General features: G+C 38.3%; 1 protein-coding gene across 1 annotated transcript; it reads left to right on the top strand.

Moving 5' to 3' along the window:
* The first annotated feature begins 2,544 nt into the window (after nt 1–2,544).
* On the top strand, nt 2,545–12,264 carry LOC129250439 (uncharacterized). The gene is made up of 3 exons (XM_054890058.1): nt 2,545–2,830; nt 2,903–3,060; nt 12,226–12,264. The coding sequence occupies exons 1-3, from the start codon at nt 2,656–2,658 to the stop codon at nt 12,262–12,264; spliced, it is 372 nt and encodes a 123-aa protein (XP_054746033.1). The 5' UTR covers nt 2,545–2,655.
* Nucleotides 12,265–23,931: the final 11,667 nt, after the last annotated feature.

Raw genomic sequence — 23,931 nt, 5'->3', positions numbered from 1 at the left:
GAGTATCAAATATCTACATGCACAATGCTAGTATGATGTTTCGTAGTAGGGATTACGTTCAGTTTATATTCAGTAGCTTCTTTCAAACTTTGGTAAAAATAATCTGCCTTTATTTCTTCACGAACATCCAGAATATGCCTGTGGTTATTCTTTAAATGCGTTGTTTCTATCAGTTGTAAAAGCTTTTCTTTATCAACTATGTCTTTAATAAACATCGGTGATCTCAGCACTTTAAGATAAACTAGATTAGAGATAACAATCTTATGCAATAAAATGGTTATTACAACAGCCGAATTTGATCAAGTAAATCAATTGTTTCTGATAATTCAAGAAAAGACTGTACTTTGCTTGAAAATAAACATGCATCAAAATATTTTTCCATCTAACGGTATTTTGCAGCAGTTTTAATTTTGTACTTGATTTATTGGATCACATGAATAGAGGCACTCCGTTTGCCTTATTAGCGCATTAAAGCTGTGAAAGGAATCGTTTTTAACACATTTTTATTAGCTCGGGTTGTATGTATGTATGTATGTATGTAACGGAATCTTTGAGCTTAATTTTCACTGGCTTCTAAAAATCTGATCGACTTGGAATTTGGCACACCTATCAAGGACCGATGACAATGCAATAATTTGATTAAAGTTTTCCATTATCCTTATTAGGATTGCCAGGATTAATATTTTCTTTTTTTACCTGTGGGCAAAAAGTAAGGTGAATTTGGTTGTGAAGTGAAAAATCTTTTTAACACACTTTTATTAGCTCGGGTTGTATGTATGTATGTATGTAACGGAATCTTTGAGCTTAATTTTCACTGGCCTCTAAAAATCTGATCGACTTGGAATTTTGTACACCTATCAAGGACCGATGGGCTGGCGAAAATCCTCCACTGAACCCGCCCCGAGGGTGCCAGCTGGTAATAAGTACCACAGTTTTCCTATTTACAGGAGGTGCTTAGCTAAGTTAAGGGTACTATTGGTTGGGTTCGATACTCCTCAATAGTACAGCACTACCCAAAGTAATTTTAACGTGGTCGGGGGGAAGGGGTGGATTAAGGTGTGATGCGACCCGTGCCGAGAATCTGTCAGGCTTGGGGCCCTTCTAACAAATAACCAAGTCTCGAACGGAGCTTACGGATACCTGGCGCCCTCCGTAATAACTAGCCTTACCCGTGTAGTTCGGAGCTATGCACGGGCGGACATCCTTTCTCCGACACTCGTGGGTCCAAAAATGCAATCGGATTTTTCAAAAATTAATAAAAAAAAAGGAGATCGGTCCTCCTTCGAAAAGACCGACAGGAACAAACAGTTCCGCAATAAGAGCAACGGTCGCACCGAGCTCAAAGAGAACTCCATCCATCGGCCAAATAAGTCGATCGAAATACAGCGAAAGCGAGGCCAGTTGCCACACAACCAGAGCTGGACACAGGTCCAAGCACAAGTAGGGGTGCACTAGCCCGGCAGTCAACTGTGATTCAGCCCCCAAAAACGGTCCCGACCGGAAGCACTACTACTGCTAGCTCCGGTACCGAAGGATGGCCGCTTGTGAGGGTGGTAGACCCAGCGAAAGCGAGCTACCAGGATCGCAGAAATGCAGCCAGGCTCCTAAGGAGGGTGCACGAAACTCACCCAAAAGAAGGTGAATTGTCTCAGGAGTTGAAAGAGGCGATTGAAAGAGCGAAAGCGATCATTCCTGATTTCAACCCCGACTTCAAACCAGTACAACCGGCTCCTAAACGACAGCGGTCCTTGGAGGATAATAAGCCAAGCGCAAAAAGGCACAAACCAATGGGCGTGACGCCCAGAAGATCATTTGCGGAGGTTGCAAAAGACCGTTTTATCATAGGGGTCCTGGACGAGAACCATCCTGAAGGTATGATCCCCAAGGCTAAATGGAAATGAATCGAGGCCGAGCTAACGAAAGTGGCACTGAAGGTCATTCTGGAGAACCCCGGCCCCCCGCCTGCGTGCGAAGACTTAGGCTGGCACCAAGGCCAGATAAAAATAATAGTGTGCGACGATGAGAGATCGGTTCAGCTGTACAAAGAGGCCATCTCCAAAGTCGGAGAAGTGTACCCAAATGCCAAGCTAGTGGTCGTGGACAGGAAGGATATTCCGTCCAGGCCGCGAGCAAGGGTTTGGTTACCTTCAACCGTCGAAGACCCGGTGGAGATTATGAAGCTCATCCGGGTCTGCAATCCGGGCATCCCAACGCAGGAGTGGAGGTACGTCAAAACTATTACCAACCAAAACAGCGCGGATGAATCGAAAGAGCAGAAGCGCGCCACCATGCAGGCTCTCCTGCTCCTCACAGAGAACTCAATTGAACCGTTAGCGAAATGCGACGGGCAACTCAGATACGGTTTTGTAAAGGTGAAGCTCCACATTTATAAAACCGACACGGATGCAATTGAGTTCCTCGCCACGAAGGAAAGTGAAAAGCCCATAAGGGAACTGGAACCCATGAGCGAAACCGAGCCAATGAGCGAAGACGACCAGCCCACCAAAGAAGAATACGCCTCTTCCGGCTCAGAAATGGGCTTAGGGAGGTTGTACTTCGAACGGGAGGGTAAGTATCCCACACAACAGCGTAAGTATTCCGAAAGGGAACTTTTATGCGAAAGCAAAGAAGACCCAGACGTAACGTTAACAGCTGATGCATCTTCTACAGATAAACCTACACCACTGTAAAGAAGCCTGCCTTGCCCTCCTGGATCGTCTGGCAGAAGATCAGCCGGATGTAGTCCTCATCCGGGAACCCTGGGTACGGAATGGCGAAATCTGCGGTCTGAGGACATCAGGTTATAAAGTATACAAGACCAATCGTGAAGGTACTAAAAGAGCATGCATAATGGCAAAAGTACATCTTAATATATTTATTATTCAAAATTTCATTAACGCAGATACCACGACGGTTAGCTGGGAAGTGAGCGGAAGCAACACCTGGCTAACCTCGTTCTATTTTGCCGGAGACGACACAGGTCCACTGCCGTCGCCGCTAATAAGAAGCCTTGTTGAAGACTGCAAAGCTCACAACCGCAAACTAGTACTAGGAGGTGATGCCAATGCCCACCATACCATATGGGGGAGCTCGGATACAAACGAACGAGGTGAGTCTCTCTTTAATTACATTATATGTAGTAAGCTTTTAGTGTGTAACAAAGGCAATGAACCTACATTTATTACGCGCAATAGACAAGAAGTTCTTGATATTACGCTAGCATGTCAAACCCTTTACGGAAAGATGACGCATCCGATCATAGCTACATAGAAATAAAATTTGGGGGAAACAACCCACAGGCTTCACCCGCCAACAGGAACTTGAAAAAGACCAACTGGCACATATATAAGCGGGAACTTAGGGAAAGACTTCCAAATTCCCAAAATATTACTATTGAAGACAGAGAATCATTGAACGAACACGCACAAACTCTTACGGAGGTCTGTAGAGCTGCGCTAAAAAAGGCTTGCCCTTTAACTAGGTATAAGGGGAAGAAAAAGCCGCCCTGGTGTTCAGAAGACCTGTCTACATTAAGAAACGACAGCAGAAAACAGTTTAATAGAGCGAAAGCGACACGAGAGAGTAAAGACTGGGACTGCTACTACAGTAAACTAAAAACTTACAAAAAAGAAGTTAGGAAAGCGAAAAGGTCTGGTTGGAGAACGTTCTGTGGAGAAATCGAAGGAACCACAGAGGCTTCCAGACTGCGCAAAATCCTCTCAAAAAAACATAATCCCACCGGATACCTCCAAAAACCGGACAGGAGTTGGACTACTTCGAGTGACGAAACCTTGAAGTTGCTAGTGGACACACACTTTCCCAGCAACGAATCATCTAACGTATTAATCAACAATGGTACAGAAAGACCAAACTCTGACATTGAAGAAATAATCACTGAAACTAGGATAACCTGGGCGGTGGACACGTTCAAACCATTTAAATCACCGGGCCCAGATGGATTATTCCCGGCCCAAATACAACATTCACTCAACTACATCATGAAGTGGTTGACGGCCATATTTAAGGCTGCTCTGAAACTGAAAAGTGTTCCATCAACATGGAAAGAGGTAAAAGTGGTCTTTATCCCTAAAGCGGGAAAAAGTTCACACACAACCCCTAAGGATTTCAGGCCAATCAGCCTATCCTCCTTTCTGCTAAAAGCATTAGAAAGAATTTTAGAAGAGCATATTAGGGCTAACATCAGCCCTAATAAGCTCAGCATCTCACAACATGCGTACTGTAAAGGGAAATCAACTGAAACGAGAAGTCAATGTATAATAAAGAATTCACACTGGTAGCCTTTCTAGATATCGAGGGCGCGTTCAACAACTTCCTACCGGATACCATAATAAAGGCACTGACGGTTTTCCGGATCTCTGGCGCTCTGGTTGAGTTCATCAAAAACATGCTCTTGAGCAGATTTGTGATCGCAACCCTAGGGGCCTCAGAGATTAAGAAAAAAGTTAGCAGAGGAACACCTCAAGGCGGTGTGCTGTCCCCTCTCCTATGGGTGCTGGCACTAAACTCATTGCTAAAGAGCCTAGAGGAGAGAGGACAACACGTAGTAGCATATGCGGACGATGTTGCAATGGTAGTAAAGGGGAAATTCCCCAATACACTCATAGAAGTCATGCAGGATTTACTAAATATGGTTGAAAGCTGGTCAAAAGCAAATGGGCTAAGCGTCAACCCCAATAAAACTGAACTCATCCTATTTACCAGGAAACACAAAATGCCAAATATAACTCCTCCGACTCTAGGCGGAACGGCACTGTCATTTAGTGATGAGGCCCGCTACTTAGGTCTAATACTAGACCGAAAGCTAACATGGAAGGCAAATGCCGAAGATATACTATAAATGCCACTATACTCTTGTAAACAGCTGATAGGACTAAGTTGGGGTCTCTCCCCATCTATCGTATACTGGCTTTACACGGCAATTGTCAGACCTATCCTAACATACGGCGTATTAGTATGGTGGCCAGCTTTAAATAAATTGTACATTAAAAGAACCATGGCACACGTATAAAGAATGGCCAGTATTTGCATCTGCAGGGCCCTCAGAACCACACCCACAGATGCACTAAATATCATGCTTAACATTTTACCAATAGAGCAGTACGGTAAGCAAACAGCTGCCAAAGCAACTCTCAGACTAAGAGAAATCGGCCTACTCAGAACGAACCAAAGAGGACACTCCTCAATTTTAGAACAATTCCCCTGCATTCCCAACACAACGGATTTCTGTAGGACCAAGGACATCAATTTTAATAAATCCTTTGTCACAGTATTTCCTTCCAAAGAGGAATGGGATAACGGGCTCATTGTTAAAATAAATGACTTAAACATCTACACAGATGGCTCAAAACTGGATAACAAAGTAGGTGGAGGGGTCTACTCCGACAAACTCGGAGTATGCCAATCATTTCGCTTACCTGATCATTGCGGGGTATTTCAGGCGGAAGTCACTGCCATAAAAGAGGGGCTTAAAGAAATAAAAACGAGAGTATTATCCACAAATGAAGTCTTCATTTACTCGGACAGTCAAGCAGCAATAAAAGCGCTGGAATCAAAAACGCACTCGTCAAAAACAGTTCTAGAATGTTTTAAACTACTAGATGACGTACCGAAGTGCTACAAGGTGCACCTTATCTGGGTACCAGGCCACAGGAACATTGCAGGAAATTGTAAGGCGGATGAACTTGCAAGAGCCGGTACAACGCTCGATCTCGAACCGGATAAGGCGCTGATACCCATGCCTATAGCCACTTGTAAATTACTCATAGACAGGGAAACCATCAAAAAGGTAAATACAATCTGGCAAAACCTCACAACATGCGAACTAAGCAGACAGACATGGCCGAACTGGAACAGCGGTCGATCGAAGATCTTGCTAAGATTCAACAGGGAATCTATAAGAAAAATGAGAGGTGTATTAACAGGTCATTGCTAAATAGGCAGCCACGCTAGAAGGTTAGGACTACCTTATTTCGATTTCTGTAGAAGCTGTCTAAATACAGAAGAAGAGGAAACAGTCAGACACCTTTTATGTGAGTGTGAAAGCCTAGCTAGGAGAAGGCTGCGCACCCTCGATACAGCATTTCTAACCGATGTAGCGGATATAGCCCATCTAAAACTAACGAAGCTCTGCTCGTTTATTAAAGCAACCGGATGGTTTGAAAAGGAACACGTAGTGTAAGGATAAGCTCCAGTGGTATCACAATGGACCTGCCGAAGGTCTAAGTGTGTCTTACGACAACCACCCTACCTACCTACCTACCTAAGGACCGATGACAATGCAATAAAAAGTTTTCCATTATCCTTATTAGGATTGCCAGGGTTAATATTTTCTTTTTTTACCTGTGGGCAAAAAGTAAGGCGAATTTGGTTGTAAAATGAAAAATCTTTTTTTAACACACTTTTATTAGCTCGGGTTGTATGTATGTATGTATGTAACGGAATCTTTGAGCTTAATTTTCACTGGCTTCTAAAAATCTGATCGACTTGGAATTTTGCACACCTATCAAGGACCGATGACAATGCAATAATTTGATCAAAGTTTTCCATTATCCTTATTAGGATTGCCAGCATTAATATTTTCTTTTTTTACCTGTGGGCAAAAGGTAAGGGGAATTTGGTTGTAAAATGAAAAATCTTTTTTTATTCTTGTAAATCAATTTCATCCCCTTCAAAATAATCCCCTCTCGATGAAATACACTTATGCCAACGATTTTTCCAATCCCCGAAACATGCCAAATAGTCCATTTCCGGTATAGCCATCATCACCTTCTTCGATTCAGCTTTTATCTCCTCAATCGACTCGAAACGCGTTCCCCGGAGTGGTCTCTTGAGTTTTGGGAATAGCCAGAAGTCACACGGACCCAAATCAGGCGAATACGGCGGTTGCGGAACGATATGCGTGGAATTTTTGGCGAAATGGTCATGAAGAATGACTGCAGTATGAGACGGTGCATTATCGTGATGCAAAAACCAAGAGTTGTTGGCCCATAATTCTGGTCTTTTTAGACGAATTGCTTCACGTAAACGAAGCATAGTGCTCAAATGATATTCCTTATTAACAATTTGGCCAGGTGGAAGGAATTCATAGTGCACCACACCACGAAAATCGAAAAAAACTGTCATCATGACCTTTATTTTTGAACGACTTTGACGTGCTCTTTTCGGTCTGGCCTCGCCTTTAGCACCATATTCGCTTGATTGGTCGGTTGTTTCAGGGTCGTAAGCATAAATCCAAGTATCATCTCCCGTAATGGTGCATTTGAGCTTGTCCTGATAGTCTGAAAGCATTGTTTCACACACATCAACGCGACGACTTTTTTCCAAGAAATTGAGAGTTTTCGGTACCAAACGAGATTTGACTTTTCGTAGGCCCAAATGGTCTTTCAAAATGGTTTTCACAGATCCTTCTTATATTCCGATCATATCAGTAAGGTCTTTAACAGTCAACCGACGATTTTTGAGCACTAACTCCTTCACTTTATTGACGTGTTGGTCATCTGTTGACGCCGATGGTCGTCCGGAGCGCTCCAAGTCATCAACACGTTCTCGACTCTCTTTGAAGTCTTTGTACCACTTATAAACATTTTGCGACATGGTCGAAGCACCAAATGCTTTCTGCAACATGCTAAACGTTTCCGCAGCCGAAATTTCATTCCGCAAACAAAATTTGATGGCACTTCTCTGCTCAATCAAATCAGACATTGTAAAAATCGAAAAATGCACTCTTGGTCGTTTGGTAAACACAAGCGTAAATATATTATTGATAATGACATTCACATGAAAGTTGGCCCAGATGTTATTAACAGTGCTGCCAACTCATGAAAAAAATAACTAGAGCGAAATTTTAATCCCGTGAACTTTGACAAATAAATGCACCTTACTTTTTGCCCACAGTAGTAGATCTTCTGTAGAAGAGTAAGAAAGACAGAGCTAACGCGCGGTCTGCGAAATAATTTTCATATAAGATGTAATTTTGTTAATTACAATAAAATAATCAAAACATAAATTTTGAAATTATTTTACGGAACAAAATTTTGGCAAATAAAGAACGAATTTATCATTACCATAATTTCATTTATAAAATTTTATCGATTAAAGTACAATTCACAACAAAAATTAACTAAAAAAAACCAAACTGGAACTTTACATCTCGTTTTGATTGTGTCAATATAATCCACGGTCTCCTTTTTCTGTGCTGAGAGTATCTATTCTGTGTCAAGGTCAATGCTGGCCTTTCTTTGGACATATAGTCGGTAAAGAAGAAATTAAATATAACACAATTAAATCGGACTATAAATCACTGACTAAATGAAAACAATAATTTTCATTCAGAAAAACAAGGCTCGACCTTCAATCAATGATCTATATGGGGAAAAGTATGTAACGTATTGATTATGTGAGTATATTTTGTTGTTTAGACCCACAGTCGATAAGAAAGGAATTAAATATAACACGAATATATCGAATCATTGATTCACTGACTGCAATGATAACAATAATTTTCATTCATAATAAAAAATAGTTTAAAAAAAAAAACTAAAAAACACGCTTTTTTGCTAATCGAACTAAAAAGTAGAAAATAAAAAATAGTTTAAAAAAACTAAAAAACACGCTTTTATTGTCAATCGAACTAAAAAAGTAGAAAATAAATTTTAATGACAAAGAGACCTATAATGAAGTAATAGCAAATCGAACGATCAGTCATAGTCAACTACCTCAGAACAGAACTATAACAAAAATTAAGATACAAATAGAATAATTCAAATTAGAGTTAAAAGCGTGGGATGCATTTTGCTTCACTTTCATAACCTTCTGTACATAGGTAGTTGCCAATAGAATGATTGTAATATTTACTATATCAAGCATCCCACGCTTTTAACTCTAATTTGAATTATTCTATTTGTATCTTAATTTTTGTTATAGTTCTGTTCTGAGGTAGTTGACTATGACTGGTCGTTCGATTTGCTATTACTTCATTATAGGTCTCTTTGTCATTAAAATTTATTTTCTACTTTCGATTGACAATAAAAGCGTGTTTTTTAAACTATTTTTTATTTTAATTATTCATTGAGTTTGAAAACTTCTTAATTCTAATAAAATGGGGAATCCAAAAGGACAAATCGATATCTTGAGCTCAAAGTCATTTTCAAATTGCCAAATTGTCAAAAAAATTGGTCGAAGTCCAAACGTTGTGGATCTTTACGTGAAACAAGGTGTTTCCTATGGTAAGAACTACAAAGGCAGAACTGCGACGTTCTTAACCCCTAAGGAAACCTGAAAACATCCTAGGATTGCATCAAATTTCGCTCTTTGAACAGCAAAAATTAAAGAAATGGAAAATCTTGCAGCCAGAAAATCCACCGTTCGAAGGACTATTCTAAAAACGCCTCATCTGAAGCATAACAAATTACAAAAAAAGCTACCTTTGATAAACTTAGCAAAGAACGCCGCCTCAATTTTGCAAGGGACCACATGGCTTAAAGTTCTGTTACAAATAACGATCCCGGTGAATGGAAAAAAGTAGTATTTAGTGACGAAAAGAAGGTAAATCTGGCTGAACCGGATGGATACAATTAGTATTTACCATGATTTAAAAAAAAGGAAAGGTACTTGAGTCGACAGCCGTGAAAGTGTTGTTATTGTATGGGGAGCAATTGCAAATTGTAGACAACGAAATGACGGAAATTGAATCTTTCAACAGGATAATACAGCTGTACACATTTCAGGTGTGGTCAAAACTTGGGTTGAGTCCCAACACATTGAAACTTTAGCATGGCCACCATATTCCCCAGATCTGAACATTATTGAAAATCAATGAGGATGGCTTGTTCGTAAGGTTGTGAAAATCGGCAACAGTGTCAAGATAAAAATGTTTTATTTCAAATCATAAAAATTGCCTGGTCAGAAATTTCATTAGACTTCCTAAAAAATTTGTACAAATCCATTCATCACCGTATTTACGAAGTCATTTATTAACAGAGTGGCGGCACAAACTATTAAGCTTTAAAAATGTCTGTAAGAAGTAAAATTTCCTATTGTTATTATTTTATCTTATTTGGTTAGTCCCTCTAATCAAGTGAACCCATAAATCAAGCACAGTGAGGGAATAATATTTTGGCGCATAGAACAATCTTCGCTTGAATTACCAGAAACAATTGTGTTACTAGATCAAATACGGCTGCTTTAGTAATCATTTTACTCCATAGAATTACTGCCTCTAATCAAGTGAGTCGGACTGTGCTTGGCTTTTGCGATATATTTAGTGTAGTTGTATTGAAATTCATTAAATAAGTCAATGCTTGGACAGTAAACTAAAAGGTTTTCCAATAACAGGTGTTACAGGTGAATGGATTTTTTATGGCCGGAAATGGGTGGTATTGATCTGGACGACGTTTATTTTCAATAAGATGGCGCTACGTGCCACACAAGCAACGAAACCATTGATCTTTTACGGGAAAAGTTTCCGGACCGTGTTATCTCCCGAAGAGGTGATCACAATTGGCCACCGAGATCTTGTGATTTAACACATTGTGACTTTTTTCTTTGGGGCCACGTGAAAGAGAAGGTTTACGCGAACAGCCCAGGGTCGATTCAAGATCTCAAAGATGGAATTCGTGAGGCTATTGAGAACATAGGGCAGCCACTTTGCAATACGGTTATGGAAAATTTCATGAAACGGTTATTATCCTGTAAGTGTGATCGTGGTGGTCATTTACCTGATGTCATTTTCCACTATTAACGGCATGCCTTCCTCTTTATAATGAAATAAACATCCGCTCATTTAAATTAAAAAATAGCATTTTTCTTTGAATATCAAAATAATACCTCTTATTAAAAAAACTATACTACTAATCCCTTCGGAAGCAATGTTTCCTGCATAAAATGCAAAACATACTTTTTATCTTTAAAATATCACGAATTTTATTTTTAGAAATTATTTTAGTTTAGCAAGAATTAAAGCTTGAACTTTCTACAATTACTTGAAGTCTATGAATATATATTGGTATTCTTCTTCTTCTTCTTTTATTAAGGACATGCCTGTTTTTGTTAACACAATTTCTTAGACACAAAATTTTATAATTTATCATATCAGGTCAGTCCATAAGTTCGCGCGTTTTTTAAAGGTGGTTTTAAAATTAATAAAAAAGATGTTAAAACTATTTATTAATCAATAATATATTTTCCTACATTATTTACAATGTCTTCTCAACGTTTAGGCAAATTTTTAATTTCCTGCTCAAAAAATTGTTTGTCCTTGGAGCCAAAATACGCTTCGATATCCCTTTTTATAGCTTCTTTTGAGGAGTAGTTCTTGTTACTCATATGGGATTGAAGTCCACGGAAAAGGTAATAATCATAAGGTTGAATATCCGGAGAGTATGGTGGATGCGGCATTAGCTCCCATCCGAGCTCGTTTAGCTTGCCTGATGTAAGCCTTGCGGTATGAGGTCTTGCGTTGTCGTGGTGAAACAAAACTTTGCGTCTATTCACTAAAGATTGTCGATTTTTGTTAAGTGCCTCATTCACGTTTGATAGCTGATGGGAATAATAATCAGCAGTTATCGTCTGGTTTGGTTCCAGAAGTTCATAATAAACAATACCGGCCATATACCACCAAATAGACAGGAGAATCTTCTTGGGGTGAAGGCCATCTCTAGGGGTCGGTTCTGGTGTTTCATCTTTATCTAACCATTGGCGTTTGCGAAACGGATTATTGTAAAGAACCCATTTTTCATCACCAGTAACGATACGGTTCAAAAAACTTTCATTTTCAAGCCGTTGCAGCAGCTGCGAACACACATTCACTCACTGCTGAAGGTTGGCGACGGAAAGTCTATGCGGAACCCATTTTCCCAGCTTTGAAACCTTTCCCAACTGAACCAGGTGCCTCTGAACTGTTCCATGCGGTGAATTTAACCTCTGAGCTATCATATCGGCTATCAAATATGGCTCAGCTTCCACGAGTTCGAGCAAGGCGTCGGAGTTAAAGACTTCAGGACGACCAGCGTGCGGGGCATCCTCCACGTCGCAGTTACCACTTCGGAATTTTGAAACCCACTTTTGCGCAGTCCTTACACTCACGGTATCCTCTCCATGAACAATGTTTATTTCTGGAGCAGAAGTTTTTGCATTTTTACCTCTTTTATAAAAAACATACAAAATATGCCTCTTATACGTATTCGAAAATTCCATTTTATTTTTTAGCAGCACGTGCTTCTATCCGCCATTAAAGTCACTAGTTGAATGCACAATATATCAAAGAAAATATAAATAGTTCCGTTATATTCCGCGAATAATTTTTTGTATGGAAAAATCGTACAAAAGTGAAATTATGGGTAAAATACGCACGAACTTATGGACTGCCCTGATATTAATAATACTGAATTATATGTATATGTAATATTTAAATACATCCAGCTTTGCGCCCATCTTTTCGGTGGTCTTCCAGGACGTCGCCTTGCCACTGGAACTCCGTCACGTGCAATATTAATTAATCGGTTGTTGGAGGCTCTTGAAACATGCTCGTTCCATGCGCGTCTTTTTGATTTTATAAATTTGACAATGTTTTCGGTGTTCGTCTGGATTCTAATATCATGGTTTCTACAGCAATCCCACCTCGTTTTTCCTGCTATCGTCCTTAATGAGTGCATTTCTGTAGAGCGCAATAATTGTTTCGTTTTTGTGTTCTCCGCACGTGCTTCTGCACCGTATGTTAATATCGGTCTTACGATTGTTTTATACACACGCGTTTTGCTTTCTACATTCATATATTTGTTCTTCCATATAATATCTCGCAGAAAATCGGATATTTTTGGACCATTTGATTTCAATACAATCAGTGTCGTCACTTATTATGTGCTATGTACTGTGTTAACATCTTCGTCAAACAGTTTATGAAAATTTCTTGCTACTTCTCCATCGGATTTCTTATAGTGTAATCAACTCAAACCGCGCACACAATAGCAAACAAGTCCTTTTCATCGTGCTATAATTTCGCTCATGTTCGTTCAGTGTACGACTTGCTAAAGAAAAACAAAGCCTAAAGCAAAATTACTTGCATCTGTTACAAGTGAAAACGGTTTGCTAAAAACTGGGTGGAAAAGTATAAGATCAGTTTTTACTAAAATTTTAATGTTTTAAAAACTTTTGGTTCATGTTAGTCATTCGTATGAACTGTTGGCCTGTATCCTGTGATACTTTATTTTTTTATTTTATATAAGTCAAACATACAAACACTGGTTATGTTTATATTGATTGACCTTAAGAATATGTAGATTACATACTTAAATCCTAGATTACAAAAATTAACAATAAAACTAAAGTTAAAAGGACAGTTGTGATAAAAAAGCAGTATTTGTAAAACAGTTGAAGTTGTAGAAGGTATAAAAAAAGATATGAAAACAGTATTAGTACTAGTAGAAGTAGGGATTGATTAGAGTCAAAAAAATGAGAAAGTATTTGAGTATATTCAGCAATATTTGGCAAAGTAACTGTAGAGAGCAGCATTTAAACATGGTTGTCATAGATGGTACATTTGTACCAAAACTGGTACATTGTTTTACGCTCTGTACATTGGTACGCACGTTAAGAATTTGGTACATTGTACTTAAAGACTCAAAACCTGAGTAATTTACCTTTTTATACAGTACATTAGATATTATAAAAAATTGCAATCCTGTGTTGGTTGTTTATTGTGAATATATTTGTTGAAATTTACACAGAGAACGTTAAATATAGAGAATTCTCACGAGCTACGAATAGTGTGAATTGTCAAAAATGAAGTCTAACCGCCGCCGGGGTGTGGTGAAACTTTTAACAGAGATGTTTTACAGCGATTTCTCCTTTAGCATATTGGCCCTGCACAGTTTTTGGCTTCTGTAGGAAATCAAATTGACGAATAGCCGACGGCATTTTGCAAAGTATTTGCTTGTGCATTTTTATGTTCCCTTGATAAACGAAAATTTATTCAATTTGTATTTCCAAACAAAGGTGATGAAGAAAAAATGATTGAATATTTATTATTTATTATATGCGCCAACATTTCAAATCAAAGTAACTTTAATATTTTAATTTAATTTACCTCTCACATTTTGGTATGTGCGTTTTAGTAAATTTAAAACTTAACAAATTTGATGAAAATTTTTACTAATATTTTGAGTCGAAATTAATTCATAGCATACAAGTGTTTTGGTATATCGACATATGTATTTACATTTGATTTATTTGTTCCTTTGGCAAACCAAATTTTTTTCAATTTACTTATGTATTTTACAGGGAATAATTCATATATGTATGCATTTTATAGATAGTATAAAACTTTGAAATTTAAAATAAATAAAATAAAACTTCAAAGAAACATATTTGCATACATATGTATATGGGACAACTAAGTTCTATTGCATCTTTAATAAATATAGTGTTGCACGCATATGTATGCACTGAAGCAGCATGACCTACCTCACGAGCATCGCCTTATCATATTGCATGCAATAATTAGGAAGTAAATATTCGAATGATCGAATTCCTGCAAATGCTAAAACAACTTCTTCTGCATATGCATCGACGTGTGTGCATGTGCGTATATGCACACTTGATGCCCTACTATATCTATCTATGTATGTACATTCAATTGATCAAATCAATAAATTCTGTATACAAAACGCTTCATTACCAGGCACACAGGAAGATGGCATATGCAAATATAAATATGCGAATTGAATTCAAGCAAAACAATGCTTATTAATATACACATATGCATGTGCATACAACCGCACACACAGGGCACTCACTTTATTTCTCAAAATGCGTATGTCGTTCAAAGCTAAAATTCTATGCCTAGCGACTACAAGAACAAAATGCAGTCATAGACGCAGGCGTAGCGGCCATCATTCTAGTTGCCATAGCGCTGAACAGTCGCGGTGGCGCCGAACAGTTTCAACTATTGTACTGTGCAACAAAAACTCATCATCAAAAAATTCATTGATAAGTTCGAGCTCATAGTTCTAAGAGCAAGAACTTTCATTCATAAAACGAGCCGCCCATATGCCAATTTTCTCGACAATTCGAAAATAGTCAATATTGAAATATTTCGCGTAGAATTATTTGCCAATATTTGATAAATCTTGAATTTTTGTCAAGTCGAGTGCCCGCGGCTTCGTACATATGTATGCATCAATATATGTATGTACGTAAATATGTGTATATGTACAATGCTGTGCCTATGAATGTGCGCAGCGCCTATGAGTGCGCGCTGGATTTCTTGAGAAGTCTACCGTTTTATTTTGAGCTGTCGCTAGTGAGCATACATACACACAGCATATACATATGCGCATATGTATATAAATTCACAAATTTACATTTGCATATGCCATCTTCCTGTGCGCCTGGTAATGAGGCGTTTTCTATAGAGGATTTGTATTCAGTTGAAGGGATTGAACAAAGTTTTACAGACACCAGACAGACAGACATTACATATGTATATAATTTTGGATGATTTGGAAAAAAATCAAATATACATACATAGGTCATATTAAAAAGCTACCTAACATTCTTTGCTTCTAATCACCAAGAAATTCTTATCGACTGCTGCTAAATTTACATAATTCAGCCCCTCACTGTTAATTTTTGTTGAAAAATGTGGATATGGTGAAATTGTCTTCGCGAGACGAGTACCCCTCGAAATTCCATACGTTCCTGTCATTGAGACTTCTCTATACATTAACGTTCTCTGCCAGGAAGATGGCATAAGCAAATGTAAATTTGTGAATTTATATACAAGAAAATATATATCATCACGAAGAAGACAAATTTCAAGCAGAAGATATACAAGCAACTATGTTAAGTATTAAAACTAAAAATCAAAATATTACCATAGCTAGCTTATATAGTCCCCCAAAACACAATATCAAATAAGAACGTTACTTTGAACTATTCAGAGCTGTTGGAAATCGATTCATCATAGGTGGTGATTATAACGCTAAACACACACATTGGGGATCGAGACTCACAACAACAAAAGGAAAAGAATTGCTAAATGCAATACAAACATACAAGTGTGACGTAATTTCTACAGGGAAGCCCACCTACTGGCCCACTGATCCTGACAAAGTTCCAGATCTAATAGACTTTTTCGTCACCAAAAACCTAGGCAGTAATTATATGCAAATAGATGAAATCTTAGAGTTAAACTCAGACCATTCGGCAATAGAATTAACACTAAGCGAAACTATAATTTCTAAGCCAACAAATCCAACTTTAGTCAACAAAAAAACGGACTGGGAAAGCTTTAGAATAACATTGGAAAATAGAATTGAACTAGCGGTTCCACTACAAACCGAAGAACAACTGGACCTTGAGGTGGAAAAACTAGTCAACGATATACAGTATTCAGCATGGGAAAATACACCTGAAGTCAAAAGAAAACTGAAAGGCAATTGCTATCCTAAAGAAATAGTAGAGCTTATTTCAGAAAAAAGAAAAGCGAGAAAAAAATGGCATCAAACCAGAAACCCGCGGGATAAAACAATACTGAATAATTTAACATCACAATTAACAAATGAAATTAGACAGTTAAAAAATGACTCTATAAGTGACTTTCTTCGAGAGCTTACTAACGACTCCAGTACTGAATATTCGCTTTGGAAGACTACAAAAAATCTAAAGAGACCAATCATACAAACACCTCCAATTAAAAATGTGGATGGAAGCTGGGCCAGAAATTGAAAACATATTTCAACCAAATGCAGCTAATGACATTAATCCCTTACCATACATTGCAGAACAAATGGACGGGATAATACCATTCGTCACTCCGGCTGAAGTCAAAAAAGAGATCAAGAGTAATATCAACCCTAAGAAAACACCTGGCTTTGATCTTATCACTGGCCAAATACTAAAAAAACTTCCAAAAAAAGCGTTAACGAAAATAACCAACATAATTAATGCATCACTTCGGTTACAATATGTTCCACAACTTTGGAAAGTTGCCGAAGTTATAATGATACCAAAGCCAGGGAAGCCGCCACATGAAACAACCTCATATCGACCAATATCATTGCTGCCGATTATGTCAAAGTTGTTCGAGAAACTTCTCTTGAAAAGGTTAAAACCAATTATCGAAGAGAAACACCTCATTCCTGATCATCAGTTTGGTTTCCGAAATCAGCACTCTACAATTGATCAGGTACACCGAATCACCGACATAATTGAAAAGGCGATAGAAGAGAAAAAAGTTTGTTCGACAATATTTCTGGATGTTGCACAAGCTTTTGACAAGGTTTGGCATGAAGGATTAAATCATAAATTACAAATACTTCTTCCTGCTCAATACTCAAAAATTTTAAAATCATACATAACAGAACGTTACTTCAGAATAAAACAAGAAGACACCTATTCTGACCTGAAAAAAATTCAAGCGGGAGTACCACAAGGAAGTGTACTAGGACCAATCCTATATCTCCTATACACTAGTGATATCCCTACATTTACAAATAATACCGTTGCTACGTTTGCTGATGACACTGCAATAATGGCCACTGGTGAAAACAACATTGAATCAACAGAAAAATTACAAACAGCCATTACTGAGATACAGCGCTGGACAGTCAAATGGCGTATAAAACTCAACGAAACCAAATCTGTGCACGTCGACTTCACTAATAAAAGAATCGATCATAAACCAGTATACATCAATCAACAAATCATTCCGTACGAGAATTCAGCGAAATATCTTGGCATGACCCTTGACGCAAAACTCAGGTGGAAACCGCATGTCAAGAAAAAACAAGAAGAGTTGAAAATGAAGTACAGAAAGATGTACTGGCTATTGGGTAGACATTCTGCCTTGTCAACATACAACAAGCTGCTCTTGTATCAGCAAGTCCTTAAGCCAATCTGGACTTATGGTATTCAGCTCTGGGGATGTACCAGTCAAAGCAACAGAATGATCATTCAACGATTTCAAAATAAAGTGCTCCGTGCTATTGTTAATGCTCCGTGGTACATCAGAAATGACAATTTACATAAGGATTTGGATGTTGAAATTGTCGACAACGTTATCAAAAAGTTTGCGCAAAGTCATGAACAACGACTTCAACAACATGTCAACATTGAGGCCCTCCAGCTCCTCCAAAAAGATGACTTAACCAGAAGATTAAAACGAGTGAAACCATTTGAACTTGTGTAAAAAATAGTGAACTATCTATAAACAATACATAATAAATAAACCAGTCACAAACAAAAGTAGTGACCAAAAAATTTACAGAAACAAAAAGTGCATATATCATAGGATAAGTACTTTGTAATTTTAACCGTATCAAATTAAGTCAAATTTAAATAGCTTATTAGTATTTGTGCTAGATTGCTATATAATAAATACACCAATAGGTGTTTTAAAAAAAAAAAAAAAAAAAAAAAATATACATTTGCGCATATGTATATGCTGTGTGTATGTATGCTCACCAGCCACAGCTTAAAATAAAACGGTACAACTTCTCAAGAAATCCAGCGCGCATTCAAAGGCGCGGCGCACATTCATAGGCACAGCATTGTAGCACAGTAACCTAGACATTTTTACAGGCACCTTCAAATGCTCTGATTTCAGAGTAAGTTTCTAACTTTGCAGATACATATATGCATAGGTTTTGTGCACTTTTTATCAATTCAATTACATACGTAAAGTAATCTACTAATTAACTATTTGCCTACTATCAGTTAACATAAAATAATTGTTTCCAAATTTTATCTTAGTATTAAAATGTCCGAATCAGACCTTTTTTTAAGCTACTTGTTTTCTTCTCCAACTTACTGTATGCTCATGAGCGCACTTGACGCACAGCAGCTGCGGCTGTCGAGCATTTAGAAACATATATTTACATACATATATTTTTGCATACATATGTACGAAGCCGCGGGCACTCGACTTGACAAAAATTCAAGATTTATCAAATATTGGCAAATAATTCTTCGCGAAATATTCCAATATTGACTATTTTCGAATTGTCGAGAAAATTGGCATATGGGCGGCTCGTTTTATGAATGAAAGTTCTTGCTCTTAGAACTATGAGCTCGAATTTATCAATGAATTTTTTGATGATGAGTTTTTGTTGCACAGTACAATAGTTTAAACTGTTCGGCGCCGCCGGGACTGTTCAGCGCTATGGCAACTAGAATGATGGCCGCTACGCCTGCGTCTATGACTGCATTTTGTTCTTGTAGTCGCTAGGCATAGAATTTTAGCTTTGAACGACATACGCTTTCTGAGGAATAAAGCGAGTGCCCTGTGTGTGCGGTTGTATGTACATGCATATGTGTATATTAATAAGCATTGTTTTGCTTGAATTCAATTCACATATTTATATTTGCATATGCCATCTTCCTGTGTGCCTGGTAATGAAGCGTTTTGTATACAGAATTTATTGATTTGATCAATTGAATGTACATACATAGACCCGATTTACACGAGGAGACATCTGGAAGGGAAACATTTTGTTCGGTGGCGAAGGACGGTCGGGGAAGAGAGAAGGGATTTTGTCTCCCGTACTCGGCGACACGCTTTCCTCTTCTTATTCGTATTTCCAATCTTTCCAATTTTTGACAGTTGCTTCATTCGTTTTCTTCTTTTTTGGGAGAAGGTTCTGAGTTATGTGTTGGTTTTCAACCAAACGGAAGATAACAAAGATGACAAACATCCGAACACTGCTTGGGAAATGCACGATTATTTTTGCTAGTAAAGATAGGTATAATTTAAAATATATTATGAGGCATGTTTATGTTGAATTCTAATTTTCCCCGCATTTCTAGATACTCAAGTTAATTATTTATGAAGTATTTTTAATTTAATTTTTTTTATTCAAGTACAATAATTTATAAATATATTTAAATAAAAAAACAACAAATTATTTATTATTTAACCAGTTTGCATTTTTCATTCATATATTTAAGAAACTGTTGTCGAACGCTCTCTGCTTTACATGTAAGCGCGTGCTAGAATATATCCGCACCAGACGATGCTAAAGTATTAAATGTCAAAATGTCGCGGAAACATTTTTGCCCGTGTGAACGCGAATGAAACTTCAAAAGAGAATTTCCAGTGTCTCCCTTCCAGATGTCTCCTCGTGTAAATCGGGTCATAGATAGATATAGTTAGGGCATCAAGTGTGCATATACGCACATGCACATACGTCGATGCATATGCAGAAGAAGTTGTTTTAGCATTTGCAGGAATTCGATCATTCGAATATTTACTCCCTAATTATTGCATGAAATATGATAAGGCGATGCTCGTGAGGTAGGTCATGTTGCTTCAGGGCACACATATGCGTGCAACACTATATTTAATAAAGATGCAATTGAACTTAGTTGTCCCATATATGCAAATACGTTTCTTTGAAGTTTTCCTTTATTTATTTTAAAGTTTTATACTATCTAGAAAATGCGTACATACAAATTATGTATATTATTGTTCCCTGTAATAAAATGTAAATTGAAAAAAGTTTGGTTTGCCAAAGGAACAAATAAATCAAATGTAAATACATATGTCGATATACCAAAACACTTGTATTATGAATTAATTTCGACTCAAAATATTAGTAAAAATTTTCATCAAATTTGTTTAGTTTTAAATTTACTAAAACGCACATACCAAAATGTGAGAGGTAAATTAAATCAAAATATTAAAGTTACTTTGATTTGAAATGTTGGCGCATATAATAAATTCAATCATTTTTTCTTCATCACTTTTGTTTGAAAATATAAATTGAATAAATTTTCGTTTATCAAGGGAACATAAAAATGCACAAGCAAATGCCTTGCAAAATGCCGTCGGCATTTGTCAATTTGATTTCATACAGAAACCAAAAACTGAGCAGAGCCAATGTACTTGTACATAATTCACTGTAATCAGCTCTGTTAAGAACTTCCCCGCTGTCGAGTTAAGCGAGGTGAAATAGTGTTCGCGGTTTCACTTCATTTTTGACAATTCACACTATTCGTAGCTCGTGAGAATTCTCTATATTTAACGTTCTCTGCCTGATAATGAAGCGTTTTCTATAGAGGATTTTGATTCAGTTGAAGGGATTGAACAAAGTTTTACAGACACCAGACAGACAGACACATAACATACATATGCATTATGATTTGGAAAAATTCAAATATATATGTAGGTCATATTAAAAAGCTACCTAACATTCTTTGCTTCTAATCACCACAAATTCTTATCGACTGCTGCTAAATTTACATAATTCAGCCCCTTACTGTTAACTTTTGGTGAAAAATGTGGCTGTGGTGTACCACGCGCGCAAAACGAGTACCCCTGAAAATTCCATACGTTCCTGTCATTGAGACTTCTCTATACATTAACGTTCTCTGTTTACAGTAAAATAAAGTGAAATAATTAAGCAAACGGAAAGGCCTACGAAGGAAAGAGAAAACCATACAAATAAATATATTGTGGATGACTGTAGGCCATGAAACAATACAGGGTGTCAAAAAATAACTGTATGCAAACTTCTCCGTGCAATTAGATGAACGTAAAATTTTTTAGCGAATGCTCTTATTTTGTGATTGTTGTGGGTGTTCTGAACTACAAAAAAAAGTGTGATGAGGAAAATTGCTCGTGAGACAGGCATCAATCGTGAATCAGTTCGCCTTATAGCAAAAAAAGAACATGGACTTAAGCCTTATAAACTAAAAAAATGCCAGCTGCTCACGAATGAAAACAAGAAAGTAAGACTCGAAAGATGTCGCTCGCTCCAACGTCGGGCCGCAGGTACGGGCTGGGAAAAAATCGTCTTTACGGATGAGAAGCTGTTTACCGTTGAACAAACTCACAATCATCAAAACGACAGAAATTGGTCTACAGAAGCCCCTGGACTTTCGTCCATTATTGAACATCGTCAAAATCCGCGATCTGTCATGGTATGGGGTGGAATTTGCGCTAGTGGCAAGACTCCTCTGATTTTCATAGACCAAGGAGTCTAAATCAATAAAGAAGTTTACCGTCAAGACATATTAGAAGCAGCAACACTTGGTGACGATGAGTGGACGTTTCAACAGGACGCGGCACCAGCCCACAGACCAAAAACAACCCAAGAGTGGTGCAAAGCGAATTTCCCCTCTTTCATTACTTCCCAAGAATGGCCACCCTACTCATCGGATCTGAATTCGCTAGATTACAGCGTACGGTCGATTTTGGAAGCAAGGACCTGTCCAAAACGCCTCAAAACTTTGGAGTCCCTGAGACAAGCGTTGCGTCGAGAGTGGGATCGCTTAACGGTAGACAAACTACGCCCTATAGCCCAAAAATTTTTGAAACGTTTGAGCTTGTGTATTCGTTCTAAAGGTGGCCACTTCGAAACTGGCTGAATATAATGTCTATTAAAATTTCACAATTTGTTTTGAGCTTCTATAAATGATACATTTTTTTCACTAAAAAATGATGTATACACTTATTTTTTGTCACCCTGTAGTTTTCTCTATGCTGTTTTTTTAATCCGATTGCAAAATTTGAATTATTGATCATGTATTTGAATATTTTAAGTATATAGGTATATTCGCTATTATTTTAGATTTTTGATAAAGAAAGCCAATACTAGCAAAGGAAGTGTTACTGTTTCTGTTTCCATTCAGGTTGCATTCTAGCAAAATTTAAGCAAAACGAGTATTTAAGAAAGATTGGCTTCATAAGTTCAATTGGCTGAAAGACACTAATAGCAATACATATTGTACAGCTTATAAGCGAAAAAGTACCAATACTTTAAGTCATTTAAATAGACATGCTGCCAACGAATTGCACAAGGAAAATATGTAGGCAAAGAAAAATCAGCTTAGTATTTCTGCCTCATCATGTTGGTCTCCTTGTCGCGGGGGTGAGGCTTAAGTGTTGGTTTGACCCCCATATCATGGGGACCAACCCAATACGAACTAAGAGGGAAGCTCCATATGAGGATTGGCTAGCCATCCACCCGCTTCATGGCAAAATTGGTGGCCATCCAATCACCATATGAAGATCACCGTACCGACGCACCTGTTAATATTCAACCCTCATCATCCCATCATCTCCTCTCCTTACGCCCCCCCCCTAACCCAAGGTGTCATGCGACCCGTGCCTATTGGGTGGTTTGCAGTCAGGGGGTTTTCTGTCCGACTGTATTTCTACGGAGCTACCTCGATACCGGGTCACCTCGGGGTATAACCATGACCTTGCCGTGGTATGGGGCGCTGCCACGGTCGACCATCATGTTTCCCCTTCCTTTTTATAAGATCACCATGTCTGCCACGGTGGACGGTGATCGTAAGAAACAGATGGAGTCTTTCAATCAAAAAACCTCAATGGACAAGCAGTCCCTAAATGCAAAGGAAGCTATAATTTCCACCCCCAAATCTGGATCAACTCAGATTTCTTTTAGTACGACGGAAGCTGGGATAACTAAACCTAGTGGAAGTGCCAGTACATCGAAGCCCTTCACGGCTAGCCCAGTTCTTACGGCGGGAGCTGGTGCTAAGGACAAACCTGGCAACAGCAGAAGTGGCGGTACTCGCAACAAAACTACGGCCAAGAAGTCAATTTCCTCTACCACCAATACCGGGACTAGCCCTGGTAAAAGTGGCAAAGCTGAGTCTGAAACGACTGATACCTCCGCAGTAGCAGAGCCTGCACGGCATGGCTACAAGGAGAGACGTGCTGCCTTCAGGCTACTGGAGCGCCTGAAAACGATTCCAGAGGGGGAGTGGTCTGTTAAACAGAAGCACTCATTTAGCTGGGCGACAAGGGTAACGGAGGAGTCCCCTCGGGGTTCTGAACCGAACCCAAAACGTCAGTTGTCGGACGACCCACCCAGCAACCCCAGCACGTTGAAGAAGCCCCGAATCAACAAGACTTCTCCAGCTACGTACAGCGAAGCTGTCAAAGGC

Source organism: Anastrepha obliqua, chromosome 6 (genome assembly GCF_027943255.1).
Source record: "Anastrepha obliqua isolate idAnaObli1 chromosome 6, idAnaObli1_1.0, whole genome shotgun sequence".
Taxonomy (NCBI): Eukaryota; Metazoa; Arthropoda; class Insecta; order Diptera; family Tephritidae; genus Anastrepha; species Anastrepha obliqua.
Note: the sequence above shows the minus strand (reverse complement) of the source record. Positions and strands in the feature narration are given on the sequence as shown.